Source organism: Lytechinus pictus, chromosome 1, assembly GCF_037042905.1.
Source record: "Lytechinus pictus isolate F3 Inbred chromosome 1, Lp3.0, whole genome shotgun sequence".
Taxonomy (NCBI): Eukaryota; Metazoa; Echinodermata; class Echinoidea; order Temnopleuroida; family Toxopneustidae; genus Lytechinus; species Lytechinus pictus.
Window position 1 is genome coordinate 19,185,708 of NC_087245.1, and position 27,161 is coordinate 19,212,868.

The window sequence follows — 27,161 nt, forward strand, 5'->3', positions numbered from 1 at the left end:
AACAATGAACAGAAAATGATGGAAAGCGAATCTTCTTCTTTGAATGATGAATAGAAAAATGATGAAAATACTCGTTCTTTTGAATGAAATACGTACCTGATTAAAATTACAGAATTGAAGAACAAAAGATAAAAAATAAAAGATAAAAAAAGATTATCTACTTGATTTGACTTGATTTTACATATTTCACAAGTACAAACAAAATTATGAAAGCAATATCAGAAAACTTATGAGAATATAAATCAGACAAGGCATAACAATTAATTCAAATTAAAGAAAATAGCGATTAGGAATTAAAGACAATTTAAAAGAGTGAAATATGAGGGAACCTGCATAAAAAGCAAGACTTGTCCTTTAAACGGAAGACGTCTTTGATAACATAAACACTGAAAAATAAACCATGAAGCTAGCTCCATAAATAAACAGTGGAAAGATAATCTACTCGTCCTTTAAGCCAAAGATGTAACTATAACTGGGTCACTCGGTCAGGAGCTGGGCACATGGATTTCTAGCGGGGACTCGTCTGATGCGCGCGCTTGAGGCAGTTTTTCAACCGGCTGTCTATTGGGAATTTAGGATTTTCAACCCGCTGTCTATCGGGTTGAATATCTTGAAGTGCAAATGACGGGATGGTGAATTAAAAGAGAATTGGACTAAGTGGGTTTAGCCCGAATGTTGTTAGCCCATCTGATGATTAGACCAAGTGATAATAGACCATCCGTCAGTAAACCGACGGGATTGCATCGGGATTGCGTCGTGTTTTGACCAAAAAGTGCCTAGAGTTGAGGCGCAAACTACATGGACAAATAGAGATCAAATCTGAAAAAATCTCGTGTTTTACGTGAGCATTGGGCCTCTCTTCTGCCAGCTGCATGCGTGAAATTGACGCGTGAATTTCACGCGCGAAATCGGCTGGTGGTAATTTTTGGGTTCACGCCTGTCTCGCGGTAGATGCGTGACCCCTCGGAAGGGTGTCAACTTTATTCCGAGCAATACTGTATGTACTTTCAAAGGACACAGAACCGACCTGCAAGTTCATGGACATGACATGTATCTGTACCTAATTTCATTTACACTTTATGTTAGCATACAAAGAGGATACATTATCATTCAGTCTCATTTACAACCAATTTTCATTATTCATTGTCCTAAAACAAAATAACTAATACTCAGAAAGGCATACAGACAGTGTGCATGTATGCTGGACAATAATTTATACTTGACACACTTTTTAATCCTACAATCCTGCATATTGAGGAATAAGCTGTCTGTTTATCAGGTATTGTTGCATTATGCTTTGAATTATGTCTGTGAGTGAATGGCTGTGCACTCATTTTGAAGGTCAGCATAAACAATTGTTTGTCTTCAGCAAACACAATTAATATACTACATATCTATATAAAAACCAAAAGTAGAATTGTTGTGGATCAGAGAATAAGACTGTGGACTTTGAACCACAGGGTCTAAGGTTCAAATCCAATTGCACCACTAATAACCTTTGGCAGCTTGTCTCCATTTGGCACACTCCATCAAGGTACAAATGGGTAACCAATATTATATTAATTAATCAATCAATCAATCAATCTATTTATTTATTTATATATTTATTTATTTATTTATTTATTTCATACATTTATATTTTTTATATTTTTTCATTTAAATATATTTTTAAACATGCTTGAGTGTGTTAAGCACTAGTTACTTTGGTATCTTCATCTTGGTTATGCAGGGCTAATAATGTCTAGGTGCTAAAAGCATACCAATGCAACTGATGCGAGCACATTACATTTAAAAGTGGCTGTTATCATTACAGTGCTTCCACTCTTCCTGAAATCCAGGAAGTTTTGCTATTTTCCAAGTCCAAGATCATTTCGGGAAGTGAGAAATTCAGGGAAGTTTTCCGGGAAGTCATCATTTCCAAGAATGATATTATGTGAGAATCTATCTCAAAATTGGATCTTTGTAATGAAAATGTCAACATTTTTGCTCGCTCGCAATTCTTTTGCCCGATATACGTCTTTGGTCATATTTCGCCCCTCAAAATGTATGGCTCATTAAGGCACTGGGCCCTATACTTCATCTTTTTTTGTGTATAGAAGAGAAGTATTGAAAGACTGGAGAACATTTGTAAAACTCTGAGATATTTTGTAAAATTCCAGTAACTTTCATAATAAATTCCAGAAGATTTTGTTTTGAAAAGTGGAAGCACTGTATCATTATCAACATACAATTCATATAATGTACAGGATAAGAAAATTTATTGAAACGAAAGAGCACTTTGGTTTCTTCTGAAGAAATTGATGTGGGCTAATGAAATGTAACAAGGAACAATAATATCAGTTTTCATGTAAGTCAATGAGCTAATATGAAACCACAACCCCTATACTATAACCACCAGTAAACATCTACATGTACCTGCCTTAAGTACTCAGAGAAAATGAATATGAATGATTAAATCGGCAGCACAGACAATTCTAGTCGTAAGCTTTTTTGTGGCTATTTTTCTGTAACATGAAACACTCTGGTTTAATCCAACATATTTTATTACATTCCCTTGGCCATAGGGATACTCAGCTACATGTACATACAATGGGGTTGAGAACTATCTTGTATAATAAACTGATGAAACTCAAATTTTGTTTTAATAAAAGGCAATATACATGTATGATTTGATCTCCTATCCATATTCATGTTCTCTACCTAAAAGGAGACCCCAAATCCCAAAGCCACCAAGCCTATTCAAACAAGAGGATATCCCAATCTATACTATGTCAAGTTGGCTATACTTTTTTCATTCTCCCAGTATGATTTTAGATTTTCTTTTAGAAATTCATGAAAATACAGCCAAGTTTCATTATTCATATCATTTTGTGAAAGATTTTGGTTGAAAGTAGCTCCAGGAAAGAGAATATTTTGGCAACTTCCTCAATCACGATTAATATTTACAAATATTTCCAATAGAATGAGGATTCAATCATGAAAAAAAAATTCTTCTTGAGATTCCTACATGTATGCAGGCTATCTGTATCAGTGCTTTGTATTGAATCATAGCACATGGTATTCACAACATAGTGTGCAAGAGCTGTTTAGTTTCTATGTTATTCTCACAAAATTAGTTTCAATATTATGCTTCATTGAATAAAGCTGAAAGTGTGTTTAATCTAATGCATTTTATGGTGATTAAGTGGAACCAATGCAATCACCAATCAGGTCTCCATTGAAATACAGTTCACTAGAAAGAGGCTTTACATTGAATTTCTAATCACACTTTTGTGGCAGTCTGTAAAGGTTTCCAATTGCAATTTACAGATCTAAGAGATAGAAGTTTTGTTTATTTCAAATTATTTCTGAAAAATCAACACTTACAGTATATTGAAAGCATACATAAGAACAGCTAACTGACAGTGGATCCACTTTGTCTTGCATCCATGCCATGTCACATTTGAACATCAAGAATCATAAAACAGGAATACTGTACAGTAATACTCAAATAAGATTGCATTTCATTAAAAAAATTTGCAGTAAATGTAATAACCCGCATTGCTGCCAATTTAGAGAACATATAAAGCATCCTTTCAATGCATCCTTGAAACATCACATTTGGTTTAAGATACTCAGTATTTGATTAAAAATATTGTAGTTTAAAAAACATCTTCCACCATATTAGGGAACACACAAATTGTTGCCCATGAAAGGACACATGATTTGTAGTAGAAACAACTACTAAATATTGCCAATTTGATGTATACATGATTTATCCATTCAATATATCTTGCCCCAAAGGAAAGGAAGCATGATTATTTGTGTGATAGATTTACCTTAAAATCACAATCTTTTTACATTTAAACTTGTACAGCCAATATTGTGTGTGTGCATTTTTCTTTTTACTTTATACCTTTTTTAAAACTTGGTTGTTTATGTTTGCTTCATTTTAAGTTGCAATTCTTTTTATTGTTTGTAAATGTAAATTTATTTTCGCAGACCCCTTCGAAAATCAGCTCTGCTGGAAAGGCTATCCACCCTATGACATGAACTTATTAAATAAATAAAAAGAACATTCAGTACACCCCTAATACAAAAGAGAAAATATATGAAACAAGCATGGTTTGTGCAAATGCAAAATCTTTTAATGAAAACTGTCATACTGTATACACAGGGCCTGGCTTGTAATGCATGCCCTAATGGCTCAAATTTCTTGTATCATCTAACAGCACTTATTCACTCACCGTAAAAGAACGGCACCACCTCGACACTTAAGAGAGCCGGTCGGGAACTCTGCGTTGTGTTACCAACATGACTGTAAAAAAGAGAAAATGTAATGAATTTGATTACAAATCAATTATGCTATTTTGAGATTGTTTATAACATGATAACTTCCTGCAGGCATACATGTACATGTACACTGTACATAGGATATTCATCTTTATATGTTCCTAAAGGTGATTTTCATTCAATAATTTACAAGCACATAACACTAGTATACCAAAGTACCAAACGACTTGAATCTTTTTAATAAACAACAAGAAAAACAGACAAACAAAACATAGCAATTAAACCTATGAAGTGTACTCTCACTAAATCCGATCCACGCACATGTATGCCTACACCTACTTTACCAATGCGGCAATCTTTCTTGTCACCTGATCAATCTTTGATTTGGAATTTGATTTTTCTAGAAGTTAACCTTTGCATGCCTTTATTGCATCTATAGATCAAAGACCATGGTTGTAATACTTGCTGTTTTAAGAACTGGCTCAATTTCCTCAATATTCATTCCTCAACACAAAGCAGATCATTATTTTGCTGTATCTTTATGTACTTTAGGTTTGCAGTAATATTAAAAGCAAATTTTACTTTTAAAGTATAACACCTACATGTATATTTCCCCCTTTTGCCTAAAAAAATGAGTCAATTATGTTATTAATTTCGCTACAAAATGTTATTTTTCGTTCTAATGTTTTTAATCTTTTTAAAGTCATTTTTCATTTTTAGGTAAATTTTAATGTTTTCAATAGTTTTTAAATCGTTTTTCATTTTTAGGTGATATTTAAATGAATTTGCTAGGAAGGAATTGAAATAAATCAAGTTGCATAATTGTGATAATACCTTTGAAGAACATTATGACTTTATGTTACTCACTTTGAGAGATGTCTCCTCCATAGATGCAAAGGGTCATACATACATTCTAACAGATGCAAGGAATGCTGGATGAAGTTCACAAGAAGTTCTCGGTAAAGACCTTCCTGCGATGGAATCTAGAGGTCAAATTGCAAGAAATAAAAAGAAAGGAATGTTAAAGTAAACGTTTTCCTAAGTAGAAAATTTGTTTCTAGCAAAATGAGAGGAGCATATCACATCTTTTGACAGAATAAAAACATTAATCATCTAAAAAGTGACCAATAATTGAGGTTTGATGTACATCTGCCTAATAGCACCCAGCAGGCAAAGCCACTCGCCAGTCGGCCAGCATTGCCTACCAAAAAATTCTTAATGGTGCGCATGAATGCTTTAGCAACATTCCTGTTTTATCATGGATATATCTTGATAAATGAATGACTGCTTTATTATCTTTTGAAGCTCTGGCACTTCTTGTTTTAACTAAATGTTTGTTTCTTTATTCATATATTCATTTCGTCTTTATTGAACATGGTAGCCCCATCAGTAATTAGAATACTGTTATAATACTAGGGGAACCCGCAAACATAAAATACATCAATTTAAAACACCAAGAGCAATCCAATGACTTTCTAGATAATTCACTCTCCTCCACAAGAAGAAAAATAAGCAACACTAAAGTTCACCAAAGCATTATACCTTCATAGAAAAATCTGTTACTTTAAAGGGGACAACTTTCAAACTGAAATTACTTCAAATTGCATTTGTAGCTATCGTGTCACTCAATACATGTTCATCTTCATTTCCATGTCTCTGCCATATCTGTCAAAATGTGATCTCGTTTCAAAAATCCCATTTCCGTCCAAGCAATAACATGAAATCAATACCTTCCGATGTACATGTATGTTTCATGAGATTTCTCCCGAATGTGCCCCTAAAGCCAACACATCATTCTTCTCTCTCCATCATATTCATCCATTATGCATAAGAAATAAAGAAATAAATCTCTACATCTTTTGGGTTCATGCCTTATGAATTCCCATGTAATTGTAAAATAATCTTTCAGCACGAGCCGGAGTAAAAAAAAAAAGCGCTTTGAAAGAAAAGAAAAGACAGTGTAATTGATTATTCTCTTGTCCCAGAGGCATATAGCGAACGCTGTAACTTATTCTTGTAACTGACACTGGCTCCTTGCTTCTTTCCTGTTATTAGTTATCAGAGTAACGTCAGACAATTAGAGTTAAAAGATATGTCACAGATTCGACATCCTCACCAATGGACCTAAGAAAATATCAGTGCTTACAGCAAGAAAAACATACTACTTACAATTCTGCATCAGGTCAGACAAACGGAACGTTCTATAACTTTTGAAGTTCAGACTTTTTTGAGCTACATGTACAATTCCTAATTTAATAATTAGGCAAAGAAAAATTGTTTGTTCCAACAATCCAACTTTAATGCATTTTATATCTAGGCCTACTGAAAGATTGAAATGACTAAATGCTATTTTCCAGTACAGTGTACATCAACAATAGTTACATGTATACACATACCAACTAAAGTTGACATACATGTCTATTTTCTATTGCTGAAATATGAGGACTGATGTATTGAAAATGCTGATATGGATGGTAAAAAAGCAAGACACAATAAATTTTTTTGGTCAGTTTCAGAATAATATTATTAAATTCTATGATTAAAATAAAAGGTACGGTAGCTTGAATGTAGCCTAGGTATAATCAAGGGAATAATTTCGGTTCTCAGATTTGATTAGCATTTCTGGTTGTAAGAGAATAGCTTTCAGCTATGTTTTGTTCAATCCTATGTAAAAAAAAATGCTACACAAAATAATATTTAAAAAAATACGGAGCATTTAATATGCTACAATGATCATGTCAACTTATGAAGGGAAGCATGGTATTCAATTGGCCTGTCTTGAAGTTTGTTTGCCATATTTATTTCCCTTAAACAAGCCAGAAGAATTATACTGAATCTGTGACACTCAGAAACAACATGTACATGTATGTTAAAAAACTGATTCTTTTTAAAAATAAAAAGAAGTAAGTCCTGCAGTGCTACACAGACCTAACAGAATTCTTAAAATCTTACAAATTGATAGGATGGAGAAAAAAAATACACTATTAAGTAATAATAAAAAATAATTTCCTTGCATAAATTAATTAAAAGTTACTTTAAAACAACTTCAACAACCATATGACTTCCTTTTCTATTAGAAAATCTTGTTAACCCTGAAATTACTCAATATGTATATTAAGGAATGGGCCTTTAATGTCAGACTATGTACATGCAGTAGACAAGACAAGTGTTTTCTCAGGAAAGCATAAGTGGTTTACAATAAACAGAGGAAGATCTCAAACTTTTGTTTTCAAATCCCTAAGGATGTACTTGAAGGGAATCACATAAACAGAAATGAAAGACAGAAAATAGAAAAAAGGCAACAGAAAAAGCAAAAAAAAAAAAAAAAAGGCAAACACTCCAAAGTCCAATCAGTCATCAAGAAAGAGAGACAGGCAGACAGACAGAAACTGAGAGGGAATAAAGCAGAATCGGGGCAAATAACATGTAGAGGTTACAAAAAGAATCATTACAATGTTCACAGAAATCAATTTATAATTTCCTAATTGCATTCATCGGTATACTGTGTCAAAGTTAAAAAAATATATGTACTGTAAATAAAATTGAGGAAATGTATGAATGATAATAATACAGTATGTCCACATTAAGGCACTGTCGCATGATCTATACTTAAGGGAGGTGCGATAGCTTAGTCGGTAGAGTGGTGCGCTAGTGCCCTTTGGTAAGGCATTTATCCTCATTACCAGGTCCCTCGGAGAGGATATTAAGCCGTTGGTCCCCTGGTTGCTTGCTCACAGGCATTCGTGCATTCTTAGCAGTCAGGTAAAACAACCTCGGTATAACATAACATGTATATGACAAATTAAAGTAATTCTGATACTTAGATAATTTTTCCAGCTAGTAGAGACTATTACATTCCTGATCAAAATCAATTACAAAATATTATGCAATTCATCAGTAGGGGGTAAACTACTTTCTTCAGGCAGGTCTGTACCCATTATCCTCTATACTAGGAGAACAGAAAATAACCCCCAAAACATGTATTTGTACAACACACATAGGGAGATACAGTACTGGTGGCTGGTGCCAAATCCAGAATGTGGTCAGGGAGAGAGATTACACATACCGTAGGTGTGTTCAGACACACAAACATGTATGTTTCAAATCATGATTTTTTTACAAAAGGAGAATCCTAGAAAAGATATTTGACGTTTGCCGCGCATCTGGAAGTCGAGCCAAAGCACATTAAGACATTGCATTATGACAAAAAACTTGGTTGCAAAAGTTGACATGACTTGTGGAAAAATGGTTTGAATTTCAAGCCTACTGGGGCAGAATGGAATCCTGTACTGTGGCCAGATAATCAACAGCATTTCTTCTTCTTCTTCTTTCCTTGGTTGGCAACCAGTCAGGATTGACTATTTTTGCCACAGCTTTTGTTCATTTTCAGTAGCTTATTATAATTTTTTTTCCTTCTCTCTTTTAATATTTTTTTTCTTTTTCCTTCATTTTCTTTTCTGTTATTTTCTTCTTTTTTTTTCTTCTTTTTCCTTTTCATGTTATTTTTTTTTTCTTTTCTTTTTTGCAGGTTAGAACTTCTGCTAGACTTGTCTCAAGACTCACTTGTTGATTAACTATTCAATCTGTGTACTAGCAATAATAAATTCTTGAAATTACGAAAGGCAAACTTACAAGAAAGAGTTCAGAAAAGGGTCATTCATTACTGCCATTTTCAATGAGGATTAGGAATGCAATCACCTTAGATTCGCATAATAACATTAATGTTATAATCACAATTCAAAGCATGTTTTTTTGTTTTGAGTGTGAACACACCCTTCCATTGAGAGCTTGTGGTTCCTTACCGTTTTAAAGGCAGCTGCGGCCAGAGGAATGATGTGCTTGAAATATTCACAGGATCCAACGAGGGCAATGTTGTCATGGTGTCTGCAAATAAATAAAACAAAAGACAGGATGGTTTAATAATTAGACCATACAGGGATGAATATGAAATGAGTGGGTGATAAAACATTACAATATAATAAAAGTTAAATAGAGGATTTTTGTGGCCCAAACAAAATTTTATCTTCATAGTCCGGATTATGAATTATGTGAAAATGGGTCATACATGTATTCTTTTAGATTTTTAGGTTGGAATTTAGTACTATTCATTCATCATGACACTTAAAATGGGGATAATTAATAGCATTGATTTTTTTTTATAAACAACATAGACATGTATGTAGATGAACAACAATTGCCATTACAGAATAAAAACATCAAAAGTTAAATTTATAATTCGAACTCAATGTACATGTACATGTATCTCTTACTTTATGGGATTTCTTCTTCCTTTTCAAATAGGCTACATGTAGTGAGGTGACAGAGTGAGCTTGATGTACATGTACCACAATTTACTGTATTTTTATGTACATACTGCACTTGACTGTCACCCTTTCCTTGTTATGAGTATAAATCATGATCCTTCTTTGAAATCAATGAAAATTGAAAAATATATCTTGAAATACATGAAAAGTATAAGAGGGCATTTTGCAGGTATTTGTCGAAATCTTGTTGTATTGTAAAATATTAAATGAACTACACATCTTTATGCCTGTGATCTTTTTAATTGTTATTTGTTAGGCTACATGTAGTATTTGTTTTATTCAGCAAATAAATAATAATATAGGATTTGTATAGCGCACATATCCACCTTGCTAGGTGCTCAAGGCGCTCCTATATTACCCTGGCTAAGCTAGTCTACCGATTCTGGTGCACACAGCTTTTTGAAGAATTACTTCCTGCCGGTACCCATTTACCTCACCTGGGTTGAGTGCAGCACAGTGTGGATAAGTTTCTTGCTGAAGGAAAACACGCAAATCACAAATCAGTTATTCTACTCAATTTGAGATGTATATTTCCATGTATCCTGCTTACACTATTTTTTTCTGATGAAGACAAAACTTTTGTTTCTTTTTATTTCCATATAAAAAGTCATAAATAAAATACATGAAAATCATGAAAATATTTACAATGGAGGATAGCCCATTTTAGTGGTATTTACAAAATATCACTGTTCTTCCATGGGGTCCTAATTAAATGAAAAAAAATCAAAAAGATGTAAGATTGAAAATTAAAACAAAGCATAAAACACAAAACAATAATTAAATTAGTATTGAACAAAAATAAGATAAATAAAGAAAACCTAGCTCACTCAAAATCATGTATGCAACAAATAATCAAGATTGATAACTTGGGATGGTAGTTTGTTGTACAATGAAGCCCCCCTATATAGAAATGTCCTTTTACAACTATTAGTTTTTTTAGTTTTGGAAGACAGGTTTTAGTGTAGAAGTATGAAGAGAATATTGATGAGATTTAACAGGTATTGACATTTTCATGTATTCCGGGGCAAGATTATGTAGTTCTAACTTTGAACATCATTATATGCTCATGATGACGAATCTCTATTTTTTCCATTTCAAAATTTCTCGAATATGAGAAGTACAAACATGCGAATAAGGATTAATTCTTAAGATCATTCTGCCAGCACGGTTCTGTAGTTTCTGCAGTAGTCCCAGATGTTTCTGAGATGCAGACTGCCATATAATATCTGCTACATGTATGTAGTCAAAATGTGGGAGGATGACGGAGGAATAGATAATTTTCAGACTGGATTGATTTACAAATACCTTAACCTTCCAAGATAACTTATCATTTTGCCTATTTTCTTTACCATAAAATCCAAATGAGCATTCCATTTATGTTCCTAATCAACATAAACTCCTAAATATTTGAAATTATCAACATTTTGAATTATCTCATTACGAACATTTATATTCAAGGTATTATGTTTCATCTGTCAACTTAAAGGCAACAAGAAACAGTTGTTTTTAAAATGTTTCTACATGTATATGCATTAAATGTCATTTTTCAATACTCTCTTGTTAAAACTTGTATATGTTGTCATCCAGAAATTCCATGTTGCAGTAAAAATTCAGTACAATTTTCACTTCATATTTTGTACACCAGTCAACAGTAGTATGTTACCAAGGTAAATTCATTGATTCCATAAACAAGTATCATGCTAAAATGGGCAAACCAATTAGGCATAGTAAATTCATTATTGCAATGTACTGAAGTGCAAATAAATTGTTTTCCATTAGATTATTGTAGCACATTCGAAAGATATGCACACAGAATTGGAATAAACATCTATTTTCCGACCTCATTACTGCATTGTTAACTGACAATTGCATTCAAATTGAATGTACATGTATTCATTCAAGAGTCTAGAGTCCACGTTTATAAAAAGCCAGGGCTAAGCCTGTACTTTTAACAGAAGTTAAACACCATTTCCAGCTAAATTAAAACCTTTAAAAAAATGAATGAACATAATTCATGTACATGTAGTTTCTTTTAATACATGTAGCTAGTGAAAATTATAACAAGAAATAAGAACTTTAAGAACTTTTGCATTTAACAAAAGTACGGTATTTCAAAATCATGTTTTGAACTTTTATGTAATAAAGTATAAGGAAAAATACATGTTATGTTCATTGGTTTGAGATACAGAGGATAACACACGTCCAAATGCCAACAGGGAGTGCACAATGTTTCGAAGATGATCAATCAATCATTCAGATACGACATGAAAATGGATATAATCTGTCAACATGATTGTTATCAATGTACATGTACATGTAAAAAGCAAGGAAAATTTCAAGTCAGAAAATCAACATTTTACATTCACTCATTTTGTTTCATAGTACATGTAACACAACAAGATGTAGCTTTAAAGATACATGTAATATTTCACTCTAATAATTATTTTCATAATGTATTTTCTTAAATTTATAATGCATACCCTGCAGCAGAGTTTGAATATTAAAGGTCAAGTTGATTCCAACATCACATCTGTATACAAGCATAAACCCATAAAAATAAAACAATTCAATTAATTGCTATTATGGTTATGGAAAATTTAAATGCATTCAATTTCAAGCACCAACTTTTGGTGGTAATAAGAAAATATATCAAGAATTTAATTAGACATTTTCTCTGTTGGAGCAAGTGAGATTTTGAAGGAACCCTACTGTACACAAGTTAAAAATAGAACCATGGATCTGCCCTTATGAAATTGTGAAGCAAGCGTGCAGGTGTCTAATTACCGAGGTGTAATATGACAACATAATTATGAGAAGCTTCATCTTACTTTACCCAGGAATTAGGACATGTTACACAATCGAGATTATACTGTGATCCAAGCAGTTTACAATGACTTCATTTCAAGCAAGATCCTACTGAATTTTACAGTGACCTACATCCTTACAGTTTTACAGATTGACTGAACAAAATTTGCATATTCCCTTCAATGTTTTTTTTTTTTTTTAGATTTCTTGTTATTCTTAAGAATCTTGGTTTAATCTAAAGAACATCTCAGATTCAAATTCTGAAAAACAATGACTCTATTATACTCTACCCCATCTCAAGATATACATATTTATATATGCCATCATCAGCTGGCTCATTGCATATTTTGAGGACATACATGTAAGTTTTCACTGAATCCGAAAAGATGCAAAACTTAAAAATGTCACAATCTTTTATGGCCATGCGTTTTGAGTTGAGCCCATTTCCGTTACAACTCAAATTTTCTTCCAAAATCGCACCGTTTCATACAATTGCATTTCTTTCTTACATGTATGTTTGACATCCTATACCCATAAAAGTATATATATTCTGAAAGGAAATTGTCTGAGGAATTCAAAAATGCAATCAGAAAAGGCATATGGTAATGTCATAAAAAATTAAAGGTCAAAATATGTGGAAAACTGTGAAAAATATACTTCCCAATAAATCTTAGAATCGGATAAACTTTACACCAGTGAGACCTTTCCAATATAACTTGTTAGGGATAACTCTTACCAAAATACTTTTGTGCGATCATCTTTTAAGACAAAATTTCACATCACAATTTTTCGGGTAAATATGTAACAATGCTTGATTTACCCCCAAAATATTATGAAGTCTTGCCTTTAGTTGCATAAACACACTTGAAAACACTCACCAGTATATTATAATATATTTACTGTGGTTATTATGAATAAAAAATTGATTTAATTTGACTCAAATTGTGGGATTTGTCACCTCTTACTCAAAGACCGGTGGACCAAAGATTGACAACTGAGAGTCAGGTTTAACATATATAGGAAAAATATGAATGCACAATGAAAACTTCTCATAATTGCTTTAGCTTTAATATTAAAACTTAGTGTGAACAAAAAAAACTAACATGTTATAAATAAATCCATACACCTGGCAAAAATACTTTGATTATGTTATTTTATAGTGTTATATTTTAAATATATCCTCTTGCTCGACATTCTGCAGGAAATGGTCTCTTGGTACTGGGTTGAATGTCAATGCACAAAACACATTCTATGGGTACAATTGCCTCTGTTTAGTGTAATCTTTGTACCAGTTTCGTTCTCAAGTAGTTTTTGTGATAATCTGGAAAAAATTCTCTGAACACTTTTGTGCCAGCCAAATATGTGTCATCTACTGATTCATAGACGCAGTGTGATGTAACATTAAGAAAAAAAAAGTAAATAGCATCGAATGAGGGCTTTATTGCTACAAACAAGTTTTCAGCCATCAAAATTGCATAAAAGGTGTACTGGCTATCTGTTATGTTACCAGAATAATCTGAAGATTCGGACACATCAAAGTCATCGCTGTCAGTCTACACTGTCAAAATTGAAACCATGAGGTCATAATTAACAATAAATTGATTTATCTCTGAAGTCTTTAATTATTTTGTGCTTTTCCTTTTCCTACACCTATATTTTATCTCTCCTCATTTTCTATACATCAGACAGCCACAATTTCAATTGTTTTAGTTTCATGATTTACATCAATTAATTATACTTATTAGCTTAATTAGGTATCCTTTAAACTTAAAAGTTCAAATTTGACCCACTTATGATTAAAGAATAAGCCAGTGAGCCCCAAAACTATTACATATTTAGGTACTGTGATAATACATATTTAGTTTCTTAATGAAATAAAAATTTATGCTCCCCTTGTCTACCACCATGCAAAAATGGCCAATTGATGTTACATACATGTAATTGCTAATTACTGGTAAATGAAGTAATCTCAGGTATTTATTTTTCTTTCAAGTAAGTGGTATAAAGATTCCCTTTGATGTGATATGAAATATACCCATGTAGCACATGTATTTCAAGTTTTATACCATTCATCATTTCTGTGCTTGTCGCGCAAATGTAACGATACCTCCTATTTGTGGGCCCAACATAAAACGCATGGCCTTATATGGTAATAATAATAATATTCCTCTTTTATATGGTGCTTAAACATTGAAAAGACATCTCTAAGCACTTCATTATTACCTCTGTCATCGGATCCTGGCATGCCCACACACAATATGGAGCATTCCATGAAGAGTTCCAAGACTTGATTGCTACATGTAGACATACTAAATAGGCTTTAAAGGGGAATGAAACGTTTGGAATAAGTAGGCTTGTGTCGAAACAGTAAAATCAAAGAAACAGATCAACAAAAGTTTGAGAAAAATCGGACAAACAATGAGAAAGTTATGAGCATTTGAATATTGCAATCACTAATGCTATAGAGATCCTCACATTGGCAATGCGACAAGGATGTGTGATGTCACATGTGAACAACTTTCCCTTTGATGGACTATAAAATACCCCCAAAATGTCTCTTTTTGCTTTTTCTTTAATATGGTGATACAAACTCTCTATCCATGATGTATTCTTTAAAAATCTGTATTACATGCCCTCCTATAGAAAGAATACATGATCTACTGATAGATGTGATAAAAGAGGCAATTTAAGTGAAATATGTACTAATGTAATGGGGAGAGTTGTTCACAAGTGACATCACACATCTTTGTCGCATTGCCAATGTGAGGATCTCCATAGCATTAGTGATCGCAATAATCAAATGCTCATAACTTTCTCATTATTTGTCTGATTCTTCTCAAACTTTCGTTGATCTGTTTCTTTGATTTTTCTGTTTTCACACAAGCTATTTTGTCCGAAAGGTTTCATTCTCCTTTAACATTCTACTGGGTACCCATTCAACACCTGGGTGGAGACTGGAGAGCGGCAAAGTGTCAATTAATGCCAGACCGTGGCATAGTGGGATTTGAACAAGACCCTTTAATTGCAAGGTGAGAGTCAGAACCGCTACACCACAACGCAACTTTTCCGATATTTATGAAACTTTCAGTGCATTATTTGTTTGATTTTACTTTATTGGTTCATGTTATATTTTCAGCCTGGAGTACCCCTTGAAGCCAACTGTAAAGTAAATACATGCATGCTGAACACTTTCATCAGGTCTATTATACGTACATGGATACATATAAAGCGTTAGTGTACACATGTCTCAATGGCTAAAGAAGAGACTCATTGTATGGTACGGAATGACTCATTGTTATTCACTATTCAGATAGCAAATATGCAAAGTATACAAGTATTACAATGTGTATTAAGGTTGGGTGTATTTCCTCATTTGGGATAGTTTTGGATGAAACTAAACCATTCATAATGCCTCCTAACCAAAAATCAGGGGCAATTCAGTTGAAACTGCAAACATGAATGATGAATCCAATATTGAATAGTTTAGTTTTGTTTCTGTTTCTTTGCACCCCCCCCCTTCCCTCTCTTGAGATGGGGTAGAGATAGTATAATGAGGTCATTGAAACATTGTTCCTCTCCTCTTTCAATCCAATGCTCAATGCATTTTAAAGGGGAAGTTGTCCTAACATCAAGTATGCCTTGTTGATAAAAAAATGACAGAATATCAGTGTGAACTTGTCCTTCAATTTAGGAAAGGATATAAAAAGTACAGGGGGTTCCATTCGCATATGTACAGTACATGTATGTAGGCCTTACCATCACAGCACAGCTTAGTACATGTATCTTTTCATGTTTTCATTTTGTAAGAAATCTGAACTTATAAAGCAAAACTATACAAGCATACAACTATATGGTCTTTACAATGATATCCAGGTTTCCTATTTTCATAAAACTTTGGTTATTCTTTTCGATAGAATTCTGGGGACTGTGGAAGCCATGGATCATCTTTAAATTTTACATATTGGTTCCCTAATTTGGGACTTCATATCTACAGTATCTCCATATTTCTGGTTGAAAGGCCTATATTAACGATGTGGCCATTCAAATTATGTTTTTATAATGACACTTCAAAATGTGTTGAAGGTGTGATACATGTACATGTATTAGTAATAAAAAAAGAGTAGCTTAATAATGTGAGTGACAAATTTGACAAAAAGTCTTTAAATTCAGGGAGCTGATCTAAACATTGAAATTGTGACATCAGTTTGCTTTATATATCTCCCAATACATGTAAGGACAAATGAGATGTACATGTACATATAAAATTTTAACATGGAAAAGGGCTGGTCCATCTACTTTACTGACAGAATGCCTTGCTGAATTTAGAAAAATCATTGTTTTACTGGAATCATTTTGCAAATAATTTATGGTCATTATTATAAAGTTGGATTCAATTAAAATTCATTTTGTGATAGTTCAATTGGAATTGCTCCATAAACTTTTACACAGTTTGCAATTAATATATACTCTGCCCAACTTTTGGGGGTCCCATTTCAGTTTAAAACCTTGAAAATATACCCTTTTCAGACATGTATTTCAAAATTGTGTGTAAATACATGGATGTGGGTTAATAGGTTCAAATACCAAATAGAAATAGTACATATACTGTGTAAATATACATACATGTAGGTGCTCATTTAGAAATTTATAATTATTGGGTCATTTAATGATTAATTATTATCATCTCCAATTGGATATATAAAAAAGTACCTGTACCTGCGAAATTGCAATAAGCCCAATTTGACCAAGGTTACAGGTCATTTCAGGTCAAGACCTGAGATAACCTCCTGCCTTTAACCTTGATCTAAATATAATTACTTGAAATTTGCTTGCATTATGACTTACATTAAATACATAAAGTCTTGATGGAGTATGTAAACAAATTTGGATTTGAAAAAAAATCAGAAGAAATTAATTATTTGATATTACAACTCAAACTTTGACCTCAAATAATCATTTACCTTGATTTGGAAACATGATTTCTTTGTTTTTAAAATCATTTGTGTATAGCACCTATCATTGATTGCGTTTTCTTTTATTTTTTAGTTCATACCAGTATATTGACCCCAAATAACATTTGACCTTGGCATATACATGTATAGTGACCTGAGATTACATTCATCCATTGATGTCAGTCAAATGTAACAGGGAAAACGCTTTCGAAATTATCTAGAAAATTCAAAATCTTAACTTTTGTGAATTTTGTTTAAGTTGATACCGCAAGTTCATTAACCTTAATGACCTTTGACCTTGATCATATGGCCTAAAACTCAAGCGCTGAATGATCAGCTATCTTTGAGTATTACTGTGTTCAGTCTCATGGAACAAGTCTTTTATAATTTCAAAGTTATGTAAAAAAATTAACCTTGGTTAAACTCCGATTGTGACGCCGCCGTCCAAAAAAACCACATCTATAGATGTCATGCTTCTGATTATGCAGGCAAGACAAAACGACAAGAAATGATTGATTATTAATCAACACACCCTTTACAAAATTAACAAATCTCCTGTCTAACTGCCATTGATATCAGTCACTATAAAATGCTTTTCACACTACATTTCCTTAACCCCATACTATCCTTAACCCTGGACTGCCATTAGTCCATACTATCTTTTTTTGGTTTCACACTGTCTTTCTTAACCCCATACTATTTGCTTAGCCGGGTTTAACGCCTTACCCCGGACTATCGCACAGCTCATGAATATTGATGATTTTACCATACAGAGCGTAATTAATGTGCAATTTCAACTTCTGTGATTGGCCAATGCTTAGCCCCTGTTTTCTTTAGCCCAGTTTGGTTTCACACTGCATCTCTTAGCACTGCAATTGTGGTGCTAGCACCATAACAAGCCGGCTAACCCGGCTTTTTTGCAGGTCTAGATAGTACCGTACTAGAAATACATTGCTAACCCACTTTAAAAACGTAGTGTGAAAACGAGGTGGGCTAAGCTTAACCCCGGGAAATTGGTAGGGCTAAGACCCCCCCCCCACCAATTTCCCAGGGTTAAAAAAAAAGTGCAGTGTGAAAAGCATAACTGTCATGGAATAGCAATCATCATAGCTTATCAATGTTTTTTTTTATGCTCAAAGATGAATTTTGAATCACAATATAAACTTTTGTAAAACAAAGCTTACCTGCATGTTGCAATGAGCACCTGTACGATCTGTGTGGCGTACTGTAAGACATCCCAATCTGATATGATCTCTTGGCACTGATGGCTACAAGATGCTAGTTCAACTACCAATGTTTCTAACAGTCCGTCAGGAAGGGTCGCTGAGTTGGGACCAGTCAGAGTCCTCCTGCAAATAAAACAAAAAAGTTTATGAAGTTAACCTTGTTTGATTGAATACTTACTTCAAATTATAGATTTTAATATTTTAGGACAAGGCCACTTTTTTATCTATGGGGAAATGCTAATGGGGAAAAGTAAAACAGTCACAAAAATACAAGGTCAATGAGAGAGGTAGATCCATAGGTGGTTTCAGACTGCCTCGAAGTTCGTCAGTTCCAGGTATTTTCTGATCGGGAAATTCGGGAAATTTACCCCGATCAGAAAATACCAGGTAATATTGGCAATGTGAAAGTAAATTACGCGTAATCTCCCCGAAAGAAAATACCCACTATTAAAAGGTACTTGTCGAAATTACGAGAACTTTCGCGATAATTTTGGCAATGTGAAAGCAATTTACGGGAACTTTTAGCCCAGTGTGTAGAGTTTGGGCATGGGCACCTTGGGTGGCTGCTGAGCTAGTGATTTTGAATCTCGCGCCTCGCTTGCTTATAAGACCATACTGCGCATGCTCGTAACTTCAGGAACTTACCCCGAAGGCGAAGAGTATGCTTCGGGGTGGTGTGAATGCAGGAATAATTAATGGGTATTTTTTAGCCTTAAAAAGTTCTCGTAATTTAACGGGGATTCTTGTGATCAAGGCGGTTTGAAACCACTTAATAGGGTGTCAAATGGTGGCCTTGGATTAATTTAAGCCCTGTTTACAAGACAATATTTAACGATCATTTGCAAATTTATGAGTGATGAATCAATTTTAACTGAAGCAAATCAATATTTCTTGATGCAAGGAGACCATCAATCAATTGCAAATTTGCAATGAAAAGCATAATTTTCAATTGATTTTGGGACCTAAAATTGACTCGCGATCAATTGCAAGTTTCTTGCAACGCCCCATTAGAAAAATACTTCACAGTTACTGTTTATTCTTTATATATTTGCCTATTCATCGATTTCAAATGGGGGATATACATAATACATGTACATGTATTATTACCCGATTATTTGACTTGTTCAATTAATATTTTCTACAATGTTGTCTCCAAAATAAAAGCAGTCCTAATAAAGTACATTTTTATCTAAACAATCAATTTCGTTGTCATGACAGCAACACTTTGCAGATTTAAATAAAAAAGAGGTAATTTAGCCAAATATGTTACATAAATTTACTTAGTTACAATACATAATTGTATAGTATACTATTAGTCTGGGAAACAATTTATATTCAGGATCATTTTTTAGCAAAAAATGCAAAACACTTTTAGTGTCATACATAGTATTAATGTATTGTAAGACCTGTTGTTTCAACATCACACCAGCATAATATTTATACTGTAAAAAGTAGTAGTTTAAATTAAATTATTAAACCTATAGCAATCAGTATAAACACAGTGTTCAATGATCACAGAGTACATGTACATAATTTGTGTTTAGATGTACATGTCCATGAAGTTCATTACACTGGAATTGTGAAGTTCAATGGCTGTTGTTTGCAAAATGCTAGTTTAATTAAACCAGGCTGACTCTCTGCTTTCATACCAACATCATCATGGGGAGTTCACATATGCATGCAAAATGTGCAATATTACATGATTAAAAATCTATTTTTTTAATTATGATGAAATAAAAAAAAATGTGTGAACCAGCCATGATGGTATTCTCTAATTCACACTGAGTTGTGAACCTAATCACAGCAAAGATATGTACTCCTACTTACATTTAGTCCTACAATATTTTGATCCATGTTGGTACTTGGTAGTGCTAACTGCTATGCCTCTGAGTATGAACCCTCCAGTAATTATGAAATTAATTGATTGAGATTTAATTACATCTCATAATAATGTCTTCTTTGCAAATTTAGGATTCTACCTGTCCACAATGAATTTTAACCACTTGTGTACTCATGAGCAGTTTGGACATTCAAGTTCATCTATGTAATTCAAGCGCAGTTATTCCTGTGTGCGAATGTATCTTAGTAGTGTTTAAACCACACAACCTTTCTCCAAATCAAACAAAAATAATTCCCCTTGATTGCTTTTCCCTATCAGATGGAAACTTCTTCTATTTCAAGCCCCAATTTGAGCCATTTGTGAAACCACTTCAAGTGTGTTTGTTCTCATTTGGCTGCATTAATCTAATTCATTAATCCAATACATTAATCCTCTTAGTAAAATAAAAGCCAGTGATATGTACAAAATAAATAAGAGGATCAGCACTCTGGGTGTCTGTTTACTTGTAAAAAGGACAATAGCAGTACAGTGAGTAGGCCTACCCCTGCAGACAAGACAATAGTCAGCTTTGAATAGAAGAGCCCATACATGTAAAAAGAGAATGAATGACTTTGTGTAATGTATGTACTGAATGTGTCCCAAACATACTGTACATGTACATGCTGCCATATATATAGTAAACTCATGTTTAATTTGACTTTTTTTTTCTTCTGAGTATCTTTGAAAACTATTTTTTAATTTGCGGAAGAGGTTTACGGTACACCATGTGACGAGTCCTAGATGGACTGTGGATATATAGGAGTGGTGAAGAGGAGGTAAGGGGGGTACCTATTACCAATTTGGCGGACAATAGTATCTGAAATCTGAATTAAAAAAAAACATTTCTAAAATTTTCATTTTCTGTCCTTTAATATGACCCCTAAATCAAGGAAAATTACAGAAGAATTAAACAAAATTACATGTAAAATAAAAGGAAATGGAATTCTTTTTGTATTGCATGTGTGCTGGTATGAAAAAGGGTGATACCAACACTATTGAAGATACATGTACAGTGTAGATGTTTATTTTATAATATCACAGACATTTCTAGATTACACAGTATTTAAAGTTTTGAATTACATTTCTGCTGACATACATATACAAAGCCCTGTCTATCCCACTACCAATCCAACCCTCCAAAAGACAGAAAGCAAAGCTTTCTGAAAATTTCCTCTTTTAAATTCAGATACCGCCTGCCAAATGAACTATTGGTAAGTCTTTTCCAAACCGAGTGGTATTCTTATAGCCATGGTTTACATGTTGTTAGTGCCAGTTGTCAATTCATTCACAAATCAAAAAAATATATTCTTTAAATATACTGTTGCAAAAAGTTGTCAAAAAATTAATTGAGACACAAAATGAGAATAGGAATAAATTTTAATAAATTAGTTAGCACATCATAATTACCATAAATATGGCAGAAATATGAAGCCAGTATTCCATCGAAGTGTAGTTTAAAATTCTAGTTTATTCTAGGGTTAAACCTAGGTTTCATTATCAGAAAAGCACCCCTTGTGTTTATTTTTAATGATATGGTGATAAGCTATTGTAGCAGGAATTTCCTATCATGAATATCTTGATATATTAACCGTACTTTAAAACTATCTAAAGCTAAAACTTTTCCTGTCTAACAGCAACTCTAGGTGGTTTCAGACCGCCTCGAAGTTCGCCAGTTCCAGGTATTCTCTGATCGGGAAATTTACCCCGATCAGAAAATACCAGGTATTTTGGCGGTGTGAAAGCAAACTACGCGTAATATCCCCGAAAGAAAATACCCGATAAATAGTAGGTACTTGGCGAAATTACGAGAACTTTCGCGGGGATTTTTTCCAAGGTCGTGGGTATTTTGGCGGTCTGAAAGCAAATTACGGGAACTTTTAGCCCAGCGTGTCGTTGGGTGCGGCGCCGTGCATGGGTTGCTGCTGGGCTAGTGATTTTGAATTTCGCGCCTTGCTGCTTATCAGACCATACTGCGCATGCTCGTAACTTCAGGAACTTATCCCGAAGGGTATGTTTCAGGGCGGTGTGAATGCAGGAATAATTAATGGGTATTTTACAGCCTAAAAAAGTTCTCGTAATTTAACGGGGATTCTTGTGATCGAGGCGGTTTGAAACCACCTATTGAGTTTGATTTTGAATCCTGGACAAAGATATAAACTGCCTATTAAAGATAATAAAAAATAACCTAAAAATATGTGCTGCACCTTTACCAGAAAGCTCTTGATCCAATTGAATTTCTTTTTAATTTTGAAAATCATATACAACTATCAAACAACCTTTTCTCAGCCACAAGTGACATCCCTAAAACTTGATCTTAATAATCATCTTCACGAGTCATCATCATCATCGTCACAATTATCAAAATCATCATTATCATCAAAATATTATAAATAAAATCATCATGATAATAATAATAATCATCTTCACTATCACCATAATCATGATCAACAACAATAAAAATATTCAATAATTTATCATTATCATCATCATCATCATCATCATTAGCCTCGGTATATCAACTTTGGACACCACCTGTACAGTACGAGATGAAACAAGATTAAAGTCTGTCTCTTACCCTTCAGCTATATGTTTGAATTCCAAATCGATTGAAGATGGGTACTGTTGAAGGAATCTATCAACATATGTCTTGAAAAGCTGGATGTCTCTCTGTAAAGAAGAAATAAAACTTGAGTTAGATTTAGGTAAAAAAGAAGAGGAAGAGCACATAATTACAGTGAATAACGTAAATCACACGTTGTGGAACACCGTTTGATTTTGTTTACCAATGTAGTGGCACAAAATACAGTCCTGCCACATTGCCCACGGAGCTAGACATAGCTTAGTTTGTCCTAGGCGCAGGCGTAGTCTCCTACATGTAAGAACCCAAAGTCCTTTGGGCGCTAGTGCACTTTCACACCTGGCGATATTAGCAAACTAATTTCAACTAAATTTTTGTCTAAATATCTTATAGATCCTTACCCTGAATTTCAGCCACATCGAGCATTGCCGGAATGATTTTATTTTGGCTTTGATCACAATGTCAACATTGGAATTCTCAGACTCTGTCTGACATTGCTTCGTTTCAACGTAGTTTTGATCAATTTGGACTGAAGTTAATGACCAAACCTAAAGATCTGCCCCTGGAGCTCGCCCATGCATCTGCAGCATGTTCGCATGTGAAGTGATATCTGAAAATTCCAATGACGGCATTGAGATCAGAGCCGGTATTATAGCTGTTTCTAATACTTGAATTGATGTGGCCGAAATTCAGGTTAAGAAAAGATCGATCGAAGTAGATTTGGCAATAAATATATTAAGTTCAGACAAAAATTGACAGACTTTTTTTATAGACTCTAGATCTAACGTTAGGCCTAAAAACAGTAAATCCTAATTTGCTAACATTAAATTAACAACAACGCCATCCTTTGATCAATTTCACCAATTGGCACAAAATTTACAAAAATAAAGGAGTTTAAATTTCTACTAAACTCATTTATTCAACACACATACTGAAACAGTGAAATTTTAGGCGCTAAATGCAGTTTCGCACCGGCCGATTACCAGCATACCTCATCACTAATACTTGTTCCCAAATCCCAAATGTCATGACAAGTCTCTCAGTCACATTTCGAGGTCAATATACCCACCTCTTTTCCAAATATCACGATCGGGAACGGCTGTATTTCAGCTTTGATCTCGATGTCGTTGTTCGAATCCTCAGACATCACTTCGCGGATCGCTTGGATTCGCCGTAATGTTGATATGGACTGAAGTTAGCAACCAAATCATGCGAACATGTGGCAAACAAACTGCCAGCATGCTGCAGGCGATTCTTTTGGTCACATAACTTCAGTCTATATCAACATTACGGCGCATCCAAGCGATCCGCGAAGTGATGTCTGAGGATTCGAACGACATCAAGATCAAAGCTGAAATACAGCGGTTCCCGATCGCGATATTTGGAAAAGAGGTATATATATTGACCTTGCAATGTGACTGAGAGACTTGTCATGACATTTGGGAACAAGTCACCCAAGGGTTCATTACAAAATACATGCCGCCGCGCACAGAAAAATCAAGCCATAGTCATAGAAGTCGTGTGTTGTGGACCCAAGAAGTGAGATCCCAGCACGCGCGACCCACTACTTAGAAATCCACTGCCAAACGCGGTTCGTGGTGCGAGGTTAGTATATGATGGGGGGACCTAAAGCTACGCACTTTGTTTTCAAACAACAAAAACTATCCCAATTTTAATATTTCAACAAATTATCTTTCACCTATTTGTGGCAAACATTATAAAGATCATAAACCTAGAAGAAAATATCGCAAAACTCACTAACACGAAAATCCCACCGTGTTTTCCGAACACCTCTTGATTTCGCCGCCCGATGTAGAAGGGGTCCTAAAGCTACGCACTCGATTTATCATGCAAAAAAATAGTATTTCCTGTGCCTCAATTTCTAAAATATATTCACATTATTATAGGATAAAATGAAATTAAAGCGAACATAACTCCAAAAATCCAAATAGTTGTTGGTTTTCTCTGCATTTAGAAATTAGAGATTTACTGCAACCTCTCTCTGTAGAAAAAATTGAATAGGAATCGTTCGTCACTCTGCAGTCACAGTTCCACATACAGAGTGCGCATTTGCCATAAAAACTGCATGCGCGATGAGTGGTGCGTAGCTTTAGGACCCGCGCAGCTTTAGGACCCCCGACCATACTAATAATACTAACCTCGCAATACGTGTGAGTGGGAACAAGTATTGGTGATGAGGTATGCTGGTAATCGGCCGGTGCGAAACTGCATTAGCGCCAAAGTTTACACTAGGCCTACACTACAGCACAACACACACACTCGCTCAGCTCACGATCACTCCTAATCTATATCGGTAGGCTAATACACCCAGTCCAGCAAGGTGCGGCGAGGCCAAGCCGGCCCGCCACAGCTCAGGCAGGGGCAAGTGCTTCACAGCGATCGGCATTGACTGTCCAGCCAGACCGGCCGCCGCCGGTGCGATTAGAAATGCGGAAATGCATGTTTACGTGAAGATTTCTTTTTACCTTTGAACTATAATGCATCCACAACTCATACATCTGCTCTTGAGAACCCATATTGACTATATCAGATAACTGTCAGTCGCCAAAGAGGCCTAAATCTACAGTTATTGTAGAATTTAGATTCGCCGATCGAGGAGTCAAAATCCGAACTACTGAGCAAGAGACATGTTGATATGTTGTCCACGAAATTAACGAGATTATAATCATCTCGGATTAGGCGAGAAAACGCCCCCTTTTTACCAATAAACTCAAACGCGTAAAATTCAGTCGAGCTCGGAGCAACTCCTTGGTTCAGTCAATGCCCTTCACATTTCGCAAAGTATGGATTGATTGATGACAATATTCTTTTTGGTTTTTATAAATCAATATTAAGAATTGAAGAGAAATAGCAAGAAATTCACGCAGATTGTCTGTTTTCTCTTTGTAGGGGGGGGGGGCTTTAATGGTTTTATAGTGTTTTCCGATGCTTTTTAAACATTTTTTAATACTATAAATTTTTCAAGTTGTCAAAATTTTTGTGGGAGAAAAAAAAGTTTGTCCCCAATATTTTCATGGGGGCGATCGCCCCTCCCTCTCCGATGATTCACAGGGCAGCGATCCCAGGGTCATATTCTTTTGAAGCCTAATCTTCATGGTGAGTATCACATTCAAATAAAGATGTTGTGGACTTACATATTTATTTGGAAGTTCATAGTGAAGTTTCACTTCGAAAATTTTATCTCCGGTCACCACACTAAAGGGGATTGGCACCAATTGGCATTAAATGCCTGCCATATTCTATTATACTTCATATTACGTTGAAATGTCTCTAAATTATTTTGAAAATATTGTCTGATTTTCCCTTTCCTCTAAAAAGATATTTGGTTTGGATTAAGTTTTGAACTTGTGGTGTTGGTGTTGGGCCGATTTTTACTTCAACCTAGTAGCCTACAAGCAGTAGGAATATGAGCTGGTGCTGGAACAACTGATCTGTATACCATACTACCACAACGGTTTTGTGTGTGTATTTGAGTTTTGCCAGCCGTGTATCAATCAAATATGATTATATACGTCTGGGACCGACCTTTAATGTCACCATCCGAAAGACGTGACCAGGGCTCGAACCTCGAACCTCTGCATCAATTTGTAACTTTCCCACAGCTCATTACATGCGCACGCCACAACGCCCAGTTTTGCTTATTGGCAGCGCCGTAAAGTAATAAAAACATAATCGGGTAAGGTGTGCCCTGTGTCGTTTAATCAAATATTATTTGGATCAAGGGAGACAAACCTGCACTTTTATTTCAAAAATAAAAAATAAACCAACACCCACGCGAAGGTACAGGAAAATAATGCGAGCGCGAAGCGCCGAGCCGAAATTTTTGCTATCATTCTGTCATTCTGGCCGGAAAAAGGGAAAGGTTTACTGATGGTGATCGATCCATTTCGCTGTTGGCAAGTATTTGATGCCGAATGTCACTAGCCGCGGGGGTGGGAGTAGCTTAAACCGAAAGGGTGGGTATAGAAAAACTATTTGTAACTGCCCTTTTGCAATTAACCGTACAAAATTTGATTCAAATTATGCAGAGAAAAATAACATTACTTGAGAGAGAGAGAGAGGGGGGAGCAATTAGAAGACTATAACATTTTGCTGATTCAACGA

At 34.5% G+C, this 27,161-nt stretch overlaps 1 protein-coding gene across 1 annotated transcript; it reads right to left on the minus strand.

The window, feature by feature from the left end:
* Positions 1 to 1,610: 1,610 nt before the first annotated feature.
* On the minus strand, positions 1,611 to 25,724 carry LOC135153679 (neurobeachin-like protein 1). Its single transcript, XM_064097690.1, has 6 exons — positions 25,523 to 25,724; positions 23,034 to 23,125; positions 18,538 to 18,702; positions 9,075 to 9,156; positions 5,140 to 5,255; positions 1,611 to 4,297 (listed from the first exon to the last, which is right to left on the minus strand). The coding sequence occupies exons 1-6, from the start codon at positions 25,571 to 25,573 to the stop codon at positions 4,219 to 4,221; spliced, it is 585 nt and encodes a 194-aa protein (XP_063953760.1). The 5' UTR covers positions 25,574 to 25,724; the 3' UTR covers positions 1,611 to 4,218.
* Between the last annotated feature and the right edge of the window lie 1,437 nt (positions 25,725 to 27,161).